At 42.1% G+C, this 12,310-nt stretch overlaps 1 protein-coding gene across 1 annotated transcript in view; it reads right to left on the bottom strand.

Moving 5' to 3' along the window:
• The window catches only part of csmd2 (CUB and Sushi multiple domains 2), a 280,443-nt gene that overhangs the window by 32,709 nt on the left and 235,424 nt on the right, over positions 1–12,310 (bottom strand). The window contains 5 exon segments of the mRNA XM_034094476.1: positions 530–718; positions 7,265–7,378; positions 8,910–8,990; positions 9,082–9,227; positions 11,122–11,299. Coding sequence (XP_033950367.1) covers positions 530–718; positions 7,265–7,378; positions 8,910–8,990; positions 9,082–9,227; positions 11,122–11,299 — 708 coding nt within the window.

The following is a 12,310-nucleotide window of genomic DNA, read 5'->3' as shown; positions in this document are numbered from 1 at the left end:
TTTTAAGGGGCCAGAAAAACTGTGAAATAGTACCCGATAGCTGGAACTACGCCAAGTGGAAACGCAACCAAAAACGGGCCGGGCACGGCACGCTTAAAGCGAGCTCCGCGCTGTAGTGGAAATGCGCCATAAGTGAGAATGAGTCATTGGTCAAGAAAGTGGGGGGGAGGTGTCATAGAGACAAAGGGTCAAAGGGGGCCATACCTGGACCTGAAAGGCAACATGATACTCAGTGCAGCTGTTCTTGATACAAAAAAGGTCAAAACGATTATAATACTGCACAACCTAAATAGCATGATACCAGTGTTCAGGTATCTATCTTATGATTTAATCTTAACTTTTTGGTAATTTGTATCCTCCCTCTTTTATCAACAATATTGCATGTGAATATTGCCAGAGGCACGTGCTGACTTCATGAAACTGAAATAAAGTTTGTTGACCAATATTTGTCACAGTTTTTGTAATAAAAAACAAATCAACACAGACATGATACTGTGTGCTCCCTTTCATTACAGATGCAGTGACTCACCATCAAAGATCTCGAGCTCATCAAACTGACGGCTGGTCTGGAATTGTTCAATAGTGAAGGTGATGTTGTAGCCGGGCTCCACTTTGACCACCCAGGAGCAGGACTCGAAATGTGGGAAGCCGTTGCCTGGTGACAGGCTCATGATGACATCTGTTGAAGCTGTCAGGATCTCATTCATGGGACATGTCACTGTGAGAAAAACAAGACACATTTATTACAGGAAGAAAGGCTTGTTTACATGTAGCTTTCCACTGTTGTTTCTTACACACATACCTTAACATGGTTTTTCATTATTTTATTTTTCAGGGAATTACATGTACATTGAAGCACAAATTGGATCGGTTAGAACTATGTTGTTGTTGGAAGGCAAGTCAATGTGACTAAAAGCATCGCTAAGCTAATTGTCATCCTGGTGTTGATGCTGTCGTGGCAAACAAAGCTGTCCAGGAAACGGCTTATACATTATTTAACATTACTCTCTTGCCACGAGCATATTTCCTGCTCTTTGCCCATTGTCAGAATGTGACAGATATGATGCTTATTAGCCGGTGCACGCTCACATCTGCCTGGGAGTCATATTGCTGTGACACGTCTGGGTGGACCACATACATCCGCTCATGTCCTACCCCCTCTGTCACTGTTATTTATTTTGGGACATCTCTATGGCATGCTTTGACATTTCTTATTGGTTTCTGTCTGTATTATCAGACGTTACACAATGCTTCTGTCTGTTGTGCTTTTACTGCGACGCTGTGAAGCAAACCTCTTAATTCGCCTGCTTACACAGTGGAACCATAATAACAAACTACAACATGACAGGAAGTCAATGCTGCTATGACAACACAATGCTTTTGCTGTTGAGTTGTTCTCCTTTCTATTGTTTTTTTGGATCACTTAATAGGGCTGAGGTCTAAAGAAAAGGACAGTAAACAAACTCTTAAAAAACCAGGAGATTTTTATTTTCTTGTTTGCTTCTTTTAGTTACCATTCACATACATAAAGAACATGTTCTCTATTGACTGTTTTATAGTGTATATTAATGCTTTCCTATATCACAACGAATCCCAAGGGTCTACTTTGATCAACATAATTGTATGAAAGGTTTTAACACTGAAGCCTTGCTGGAACTCAACCCAGCAGCTGGTTGAGAGCTCAACAATTAAAAAAAGACCATTCTAAAAAATACATGGTTATTGTTGAATACCAGCCACTGGCTTTAATTACAAAGCAGAAATAAAAAACAAACAAAGCACAACATTCTGCATGTCTGATTTAAAACCACTTTAAAGAGCACATCACAAGGTGGTTTTTTCATGTGCGTATGTTTTTTGTGTGTGAGTGTGTTTGGGCACAAAACGTAGCAGGGGTGTAAAGGCCCCTGTTGTGTGCCGCAATTTAAATACTCAAGCCACATTAGCCTCAGGGTAAGGCAGCACTGGAAGGTTTTGTATTACAGTGCTGACATATTGAATGCTCTGAATGACATTGTAAAAGGGCCATATTTGTCGGACAATGTGTAAACCTTTTTTCGTGTACAAAGTGGAACTGTGCGTTTCTTTCAGTAAGGCAAGGCAAGGCAAGTTTATTTATATAGCACCTTTCAACACAAGGCAATTCAAGGTGCTTTACAAAAATGAAAGACATTCAGACAAAGGCATTTAAAAACAGTAAAAGATAATAAAAGAAACATTAAAGTTTCACATTGGTGTATGTGTTTCTTAGCTTGTTCAACCTCCTTCCTGTGTTTCTAGGGGAACATATCATTACAATTGCAGGACGAACATCATGGCAGTCAGCCCTGGTAAAAATAATTTGCAAATACTCTTTGGAATTTTAGTTTTTACCTGGCTTGGGTTGTCAAGTAAGTGGGATATATTGCCCCAGGTTATGTCAGATAGTGTCAGGCAAGCTGTCACTCATAAGCCAAGCATGTCAAAATGAGGCATGTTCCTGTCAATTACTTTTGCCTAAACTTGTGTCCATTCATTTTGTTTTGTATTAGCCAAAAGAAAATGGGGCAACAAGTAGGGCAACGCAAACGAATAATGTCTGAACATTTTGTTGGCTTTTTAAAATTGTAGATAACTGTAGAGACTGCAAGCAATACAATGAAAGAAAGACTGGGAATGACATGCACCAAGTGTCCCAAATAGAATTAAAACCCTCCACCCCTAGAGTGCCAAAAGAAAAAATACAACAAAAGAACATATTGAGCTCATGTTGTGGTAGCTAAAGTAGTGGGATAATAATAATCCAAACACAAAGTGGCTATGAGAGGAAAATGCTTTGCCATTTGTGAGCATCATCTCAGAAAATACAATTTCCCCCAGCATGCACGATGGTAAAAGCTAAAGTAATGGTGCCATTTTGACAGCAAACTATTCCTATCCCACTCTCCAAGTCTGTGAACAGATTTACAGCCTCAAGCACCTCAGTGGATGTGAGTGAAAAGGCACTTGATTGCACCGGGAAGTAGCGTATCAAATCGAAAGTTTATTAAACTATCAATTTTGTGAGGATGAGATGTGTTTTGATGGTGACCTTTCAGAAAGCGTCAACATGTCTTGAAAACAGCTTTCTGCTGGTCTGGGAGTTGATGGAGAGCGACAGGCAGGGAGCTCTTATCTATAGGTTGCTCCTTAAGAAAATAATCCAGTTAGAAAAGAAGCACCACTCTGTTTGGATGTAAACAAAAGGGTATTAGGGGACAAATCTGACAGCTGGAGAAAGGCAGCTTTAAGGTGAGATCAGGGGCTCAACATGAAATTTCACTTTAACGAGACAAGGATTGGAATGAGCTGGTAGCGGGAACAGCAATCTGTGAGACATCCCTTCTGTTGGTGAATACATTGTTCAACGGTATGCAACAGCCCCCCGATTAAAAAATGCGGCAGACGGCTTCCTTGCAGACAAGCACAGATGCACACACATCTGCATCCATACATTTGAGCTTTTCAGTGTGGAGTAGTATAGACGCACGCATGCATCAATACATCAAGCGTGTAGCACCGCAGAGCTGTTGAGATGCCTTTACTCATGTTGCTGTTTAATTAGCATCATCTGAGGAGCGATAACGAGCTGATTGAAGGGGATGGGCCACAACACAAGCATTAGTGTGGATCAAGACTTCACAACTTGAGGAAGTCAGGGATGACAATGAAGATGAGAAAAAGGGCAATTGTAATCCATTCTGTAGGACAAAAAGAAGGGGGCCGGGGCAAAATAATCTAGGGAACAAAAAGGAAATAGACAGAGAGGCGAGGGGGTAGAAAGTGGGATGAAGAAAGCGAGCTGGGAGACTAATGTGATGGGAGATTATTTAGGTTTTAACCAGAAATCTGTCTGGGGGATAAACAAAGGGATTTTGGATCATCAGAGCTCATTGGGTTTCATTAATTAATTCAAGCAACACTTTGTACTGATGCTGTTGCTTTGTGTTTGTGTGTGCGCGCTGCTGGAACTCCCCGCAGTCTCAGCAGCAGATGCAGTTAAGGGCTGTGGGTCCAATACGGCCCAGTTTAATCAAATAGCGGGGAAATCAGATAAATCACAACCCAACTGGTTGCTCCGATGGCAGAAACACAAGAGAGGCTAAAACCCATTCGCTGTCGTGACTGGAGACACATCTCTGGATTAAATAAATAAAGAAAGACAAGAGTGAGTGTGTTTCTCTGTGTCTTCTGATCCATCTCAGTGCGAGGGTATTGATGGACAGCCTTGTGTGAACATGTGTATATTTCGCTGTGTTGTGAAGAAGGCTCAGAAAGAAAAAAATTAGAGGAGAGGGAATAAAGGGTATACGTGTTACATAAAAACAGAAGTCTGACATTGTGAGTCATTGGAGGAAAGGGGAGAGTGCGGGAGGGGGAGGAAGGAGTGCAGACAGGGGGGAATGCAGAGGATGAGAGAAGATACCGGCGCTTTGGGACAAGCAACACTGCAGAACCGCCTGTAGACTCCAGTGCAGCTCACAATGCGAACATCCACTGCTGTGTAACGCGGTCACATGACAGACCAGTGAGTGTGTTTGTACAGTGCATGCACGAGTGTGTGCAGTTTAATGTGTATCGTGTGGGGTATGCGAGGAGGGGTGCACGTGTCAGAGCTAGACGTGGTGATTTGATAGGTGCAGCTGCAGCCGGCATGTGCCCTGCATTTCAATGAGCTGTGCACTTCGTCTCCTTGCTGCCCTCCATCTAAGTCTCTCCCTTCCTCTCCTCCCTTCTTAACTCCTGTCCTGCTCTCACTTACTAGCCACCTTCCTGCTCATTTAGCGCTCTCTATGTTTCAAGACAAACTTATTTTTGACCCCCTTAAGAATCCTGAGACAAACTGTCCCTCATTCGTCACCGTCCAATCTTCTTCTCTTCCTTCTCACTAGCATCTGTTGCCATACTTTGCTCTTTCCTCTCTTCTCTTGACATCCTCTCACTCAACTCGTGACTCGCTCTCCTCTCCCTCAACCAGCCAGTCTATGCAGTAGCATGGCAGCTTGCAGGAAAGAGGAGTATGATGATGGAATTGTTTGTTCTTAGTGTTTCTCAGCACATTATCGTTCCATAAAAGCCATGAACATACACACACATTCAAAACACAGAGATATGTTTATCTTGGCAAGGCAAAGCTGTAGGCAAATTCTTATTTTCAAAATTAAAATAAAAAGCAAAGCTAGTGGTTGTTTCTCTTGCAAAAGCTTCTAGGTAGAGTGGGAGGACTTCATAGAGGCGGAAATAAACACACACACACATATTACTTTTTTTTCCCCTCAATTCATGTTGAGATTTCAGTCGAGTACTTTGTTCCACATCATTATTATTACCTCAAACGAGGGCTGCTAGATTATGGCAAAAATCATAATCTCGATTATTTGGGTCAATAATTGACAATAATTGACAATTGATAATCACGATTATTAAAAACGATTATCCATTTACTTTGAAAACATCAATTCATTGGAGAAAAAAAATGTGAACGGTAAGTTTTTAACAGTTGATTATCCTGAACTTTAAGTAGATAATAAGTAGTAATAATAATAAAAAAAAAGTAATAATACAAAAATTATCGTTTTATTTCGATTACGTTGTTTTCGTAATCGTTGCAAGCCGTAATCGTAATTGCGATTAAAATACGATTAATTGAGCAGCCCTACCTCACACATCGCCTTTGACTCTTCATTTGCCCTCTTTATTTCACCAACTCTGCCTCCTCTTCCATACATTGCATATCTTTCCTAAATAGCAATCAAAATGAGTTGTATTTCTGATATTCTACCTACCGTACTTTTCAGACTATAAGCCGCGACTTTTCCCCCCATTTTTTTTGTACAGCTAACGGCCACTAGGGAACCTCCTAAATCTATGGATTTTACAGGTAAAATTAACCACCTTTAACACTATGGGCTCTATGACCGGTCCGCGCCCGCCACCTTTAAGCGGCGGGCTCCAGCAGGAAAAGCTGGAGGCCGGAAAAGAGTGAGACAGGTAGCGCGCCAAAGTAAAAGTGGAACCGAGAGACAGAACGAGAGCAAGACAGACGGACAATTTAGCTGCTGCGGCTTATATGCAGGTGCGCTTTATAGTCCGAAAAGTACGGTACTCTCCCGTTGTCACAATCCACCAACAAAGTAACACACAGAATGACAACAACACAGTAAGACAGGGGAAACAAGATGCAATATGTTAAAAAAAGGAAACAAGAGAATGAAACACCCTTTTATGATATTAATAGCAGAGAAGAAACTCAGGGACCCCTCGATGCACCCAGTCTCTGGCCCAGAGGAGGAGTTTTGCACACAACATGCAGTGTTATGATCATACAGTGTGCTGGGAACACTGCACTCATTGATTCTTCTGGAAGGATCATATCTCAGCATGTAGTGAGCCACACAGAAGCCAGCCTCTGCCTCATGGGAGCCAAGTATCATCCACAGAGAGAGAAAGTAGTGCCTACAGTATATGTGGCTGCAGCTTCAGGACTACACGCAGAAAGATTACCCATGGGAGTAAGAAATAAGGCAAACTAGTGCATGAGTCAATGATTAGGGGTAAAATGATACTGTCACACTATAACCCTGCTGGAAATAAACTCACTGAGAGTTGCTTGGGCAGAGGGAAACACAGTTTCACCTGCGTTTGGATATGTTTATAACAAATTGGAAGCAAAAGAGTCATTTAAAATCATTGACTAACATTTGCTCACTTAAATGGTCGAGCTGCTATTTGATAAGCTGATTTTTATCTTTACAACATCACACATAAATAAAGCAATGAAACATTTTGCATCAGCACAAAGACAAGCTAACTTTAGAGACTTTTGAACACCAGAATTAATTTAGCATGTAACCAATGATCACATTGTACTCGAACTAATCAATGCTTTTACAGTGTTTGTTTAGAGCAGAGATTATTTGGAGAAAAGCTGGATAATGTAATATTACATTTAGCCAGAAGGGGTAGCAATGTCAATGTGTGAAAAGAGGGAGTTCATGGCTCTAGGGTCACAGATTAGATCCCCAGACAGGCAGGATAAATATTGGTAGTGAAATTGAAAGAGCAGTGCCTGATCTTACGTCCTCCACCGATGAGGAGCCCGTGTTGAGAAAGGCCCTTGACCATCACCTCTTGAAGAGGAGCTGCTCTGCGGCAAACTGAGTGTGTGAATAGGGCCTTTCTGACGATAGAGCATGCCATTCCCTGGATAAGTGTTCAAGTGTTCAAGCCTCAGGCTTTAACTCACCATCACATGAGGGTGGAGGCCCCTCAAACTCCAAGTATGTCCCCAGCCGGCAGGTCTGGATGCTGTTTCCACTTAAATGGTAGCCTGGAAGACATCTGTAGCGCACTATATCCCCTGAACAGAGAGAGATGGAGGAGGAGGAAGAGTTAATGACAGATCGGAGATGGTGGAAACAATATATCTGATTGATACCACTTAAAATGTCTTTATTAACTAATCAGCACTCCTTAGCTGGGATACTGATTTGAGGTAATAATGATCCATTGTGTGTCTAAGTGAAAGGAAAAGTTAACATTGTGAAGAAATACCATAATAATTCCGCACTGGGGACCCTATAGATGAAACACTACGTCAGTATTGATGCCTTTGTGTCTCTGAGAATAATTATCCGGCATGGAGGTATGTAAACACACAGATAAGGTGCATTCATCTCTATTGTTTTCTACAGTGAAGAAGGAGAGCACCTGCCTCAAATCCCTCTGGCTTTCTGATTATTGTGTCATAATCAGTCATTTATACTGCTGCCTCAAAGCCCCCTGGGTCATGCTGTTAGGGGTGACTTTGGATTCAGTAGAAATGCATTATGGGATGTGTAGCGATAAAAAGTCCACGGTACGATATTTATCGCGATATTGAAAAAAGAAAAAAAATGAGATTTCTTCTTTTTTTTCTTACTTTACATTTTTTTTTTTATTAGATAATAAATCTGATTAGTACAGCATTTTAGTAGGATAGTAGTATTTTAAAGTGTCAACAATATAATAATCAGACTGCAATAGAATAAATCAAGTTTCACTTTAGTTTTTCAAGTAACTCAACTCTCACTCACTCACTCACTCACTCACTCACTCACTCACTCACTCACTCACTCACTCACTCACTCACTCACTCACTCACTCACTCACTCAGCATCAAGGTTATCTTTTAGGAATATGAGCATGTCCACATTTCCAGGTAGAAGCTGGGATGTTTGGGCGTTTACAAAATCCCCTGCTGTGGAGAAAACTCTCTTGCTTGTTACTGATGTTGCTGGGACAGAGATATGCTTTGGCCCTGGGTGACAGCAGTGGGTCAAACTGTGCATTGTCTCTCCACCACTTCAAAAACAATACCGTTTTTGCCAAGAAGGTGAGGCTTATTGACAGGGCGAGATATAAATATACTGTTGGTACTTGTCAATGTCTCTAGGTATGTACATGTAGCCCTGGAAATACGATGTCCTTTTGTGTTATCTGTTGTTTTATGTTCATGTTGGAACTTGCTGCCATGTCGGACAGGTCTCCCTTGAAAAAGAGATTGATGATCTCAAGGGGAGCATCTGGTTAAATAAAGGTTTAAAAAATAAATACAAATAATTTAAAAAACATCGCGGTAGATTTTGTCAGTCTCACGACGGTATTGAGACATTTATTTACCGCGATATTCGATATTCGTTACATCCCTAGTAGTTTATATGAAAGTTGGTGATCCTGGGGCAACTTTCAAGCCAGAATAAGAACCGAAAGAGGGATTCAATATTTAAAATGCTTACATTCCAAAAGTCAGGATGGGTCCAATGTCTAATATAAACAAAGTTAAGGGTGCCTAGTTATTATCTGTGTCTACATATGTATGACTATGCATTTTTGTGACAGCTTCCACCTACCTATTTTAAACTCTTTGCTTGCCATCAGGATCTCTGCATTAGGGATGATGGGAGGAGGCAGGCAGAACTGCAGTCTGTACGCTGTATGGAGAGAAACAAAGACATGAAGTGGGTCAAACACAGAAGATATATGGTACAGATAACGCTCACTTGAGAAGAGTACTTTACATACCTTGATAGCTGATTTGGAATAGTCCACCCTTCTCCGTGTTACTACGGAAACGAATGAGCAGCTGATTGGATGTGCTGCTGGGCGGCTCGTTGGGCTCGCCATCAGTGAACACTCCCAGTTTCCTGGCTGTCTCCAGAGGACCATCCCTAAATGAAAAATAAAAGGTCACAGGTAAGCTATCCAACATTAAACCGTGATTATAATTATCCGTGGGGACTTTATGTCAGCAGCCTCTGCAGAAATGCTCGCTCTGTCTCTAACCATAAAGAACCTTGAGGCTCTGTGACGCAGTTCTATGAGAAAAAGCAAACAAACCAGATGCCAGATTATGTGTAGAAGCTTCCAGCAGCAGAGTATAACCAAACTGCTCTCACTTCATCATACCCAAAGCAATTACTATGGGCTGCTCAGGGTGATTATGTTGAAATAAGGTAAAAATTACAGATAAGCGCGGGATGACAGGTCTGGATTGCGCTGTCCCTGCTAACTGCCATCCAAAGGGAGTGTCTCTGGAAGCGGCGGCCCAGCCTTGGCAGTCCCATGGCGTGGGCACGGCCGATTAAGCCGGCTCCCAGATTCCTGCCACAACCATTCAGCTTAAAAACCATCTGTCTTTGGCTGTCAGACTGGGCATGGGAGATTACAAGCAGCTCTGGAAACGGCTGGCTAGGGACTGCTGCCTGACAGCACTGTGGCCAAGCCGCCATTACTGGGCCCATTTCCTTGGCTCAGTAGTTCAGTGGATAGATACACAGCGGTGGTAACTGAAAACTGGGGATCATGATAGTCCCAATCTTGGCTCTGCAGGAGCTTGTTGGGGAAGAGCAGGACGGGGGGCTTTACAGAAGATGAACAATAAGCTTTAAAAGGGTACATTTTGGTCTAATTTAGCTATGTCGTCAAAGTGATACAAACTCTGCATGAAATATTGACACACATTTCTAAAAGCAACCCAGTCCGTAAAACATAGATGTCATTCAACGCCATGTGGACTTTCATTTGGTCGTCAAGTAGCCAGCTTGGTTGGCAGTCAGATCTCCGGTGTCACTGAGAGCGGGGACTTTTGGAGCTCATCTCGGGAGAGGGGATCAACTGGGACTGGCAACTGTCATGCATGTAAAATCCTCTCTTTGCTCGCACATATGGCAGGCCCAGCCGTGCGTTATGGAGGCCATGAAAGGAAGATTTAACCCCTGACACTCAGTCGGGGAAAATACACACAACTATCAGGTAAGCATCCTGACACAAACATTAGCACACACACATTTCTACAAGCCAAAGCTTACTTTAAGTTTTTTCTCTCACACAAAAGTGGGAACTGTATTTCACAAACTGCTCTGATTGGCTAACAGACATTACATGTTGCTGAAAAACATTTTCTTTTCATTGAAATTGCAAATAAAAAGACCAAATGAAAAACCTCACAAATTCATTATCCTACATTTGTATAGATATTGATGTTGATATTGATGCATTAAAAACTATTTCCAAATAAGTCTTTTTGAGGAGCATGATAAGAAAACCAAGGACACACATAAAACAAAAATTGAAAGCCATAGATGTGACAGAGTTGAGCTTTCGATCTGTAGATCTATTTACCACTGTAATAAGGTGAGGGCCACATGTAGTGGGAGGACGTACTGTACCTGTTAGTCAGAAAACAAGCTGTGGATACACTTCAAGAGGAAAGTAAATGGAAAGAGAGAAATGGGCAGTAGAGATCAGCGTATTGGAGCCTGATTCAGCAACACAACAAAGGCGGATATCACAGGAGAAAAAAAGGTGTACCGGGTAGAGAAGCTTAAGTGGGTGACAAGGAGATGAAGGATGGGATTGAAAAACAAGTCAATGGAGGTGATGATAACGAGAATATTGAACCGCAAATAAATAAACATTGTAACATTTCAAAGTTGAAGTACAGGGTGCCACATTTCTTTTAAATGGACTTGGTCTGCTCACTAGAGAAATTGATAAAATACCATTTAACTTTACCCACAGGCAGAAAGGAAGTGTATCTGAAATGTCAAGCTAATTCCTCACCAGACAGTGATGAAGTCATGCGGCCCGTGAACCTGAAGCAGGGTGAAGTTGACTTTGATGCCGAAGCCAGGAGCCACGGTTATCAGCCAGGAGCAGTCTACTGAGTTGGGGTACTCCTCTGGGTAACCCGGGGAGAAGATGGTCCCATTGTCTGATGTGATGTTCCAACCACAAGGCACTGAGGGAGGGAGGAAGGGAAGCAGAGCGTATATCAGGGGGCCAGGAATACAACAGGACATATCCGTAACTCAGAAGCCGTACATAATGGCAGCCCACTGCTCCCAACACTGGGATGGGTCAAATGCAGAGACACCGTTTTGTTACATAGTACCTGTACTACGTAATGACAATAAGTTGAATCTTCTTCTTCAATTGGTCAGAAAAAAATGAATTATCATCCCCATTTTTTGCTTTCCATCTCAGTGTCTCTTTCTTTGCTCTTCGTCTAGCACCCAGGCACTTGTCTGAGCTAAAGATTAGCCAGTAAAGCCTGTTAGCAAGTGGGAACTTGGATGGAGTGTTTTGCTAAGATAAGGCCTCAACCCATTCCCACTGGGGGTGAACAGAGACAGCGCAGAGATGAGGCGAAGGGTTAGACTGGCATTTTGACGTGTGTGCATACAGTATGTGTTTGAGGAATGGATATGCATCTAAATGTGTAAACTTGTGTGTGAGTGACAGTTAAGGTTAAAACAGCATGTCTGTGTCAAAGCTGAGAGCATCATAAGTTCATATGCAAAATATCCTGAGGTTAAAAATATCCTGAACAGCCTGACAAATACAGTAAAACTCGCTCACTCGCATAAAAAACTATATATACCTTGCACCCAGGCTCAAAACAGCAGCTTGCAGAATAATTATAACTTTATTTCAAACATTCCTCAGGAACTCAGGAGGTTCTAAGCAACTTAACGATTACAAAGCTTAACATCCCTCAGAGAAACCCCATATTCACTGTGGTGGAGCAGGGAACAATCAGGAAGGAGTTGTAATCACAGCAGTGCAGGCATCTCAAGCAACCCAGACACGGTATTCAGCATAACGGCACCATATCAAGCCTATAAGTATATGATAATTCCAAGAGCAGAGTTTGCATGTTTTATCACTTTGTCTCGCTCAGGTTATGTTTGTGTTCATGTCATACAGCGGCCTGCTTTAGCTCGATGGTAGATAGGTCCCTCTACTGCAG

This window comes from Pseudochaenichthys georgianus, chromosome 11 (genome assembly GCF_902827115.2).
Source record: "Pseudochaenichthys georgianus chromosome 11, fPseGeo1.2, whole genome shotgun sequence".
NCBI classification, from domain to species: Eukaryota; Metazoa; Chordata; class Actinopteri; order Perciformes; family Channichthyidae; genus Pseudochaenichthys; species Pseudochaenichthys georgianus.
Note: the sequence above shows the minus strand (reverse complement) of the source record. Positions and strands in the feature narration are given on the sequence as shown.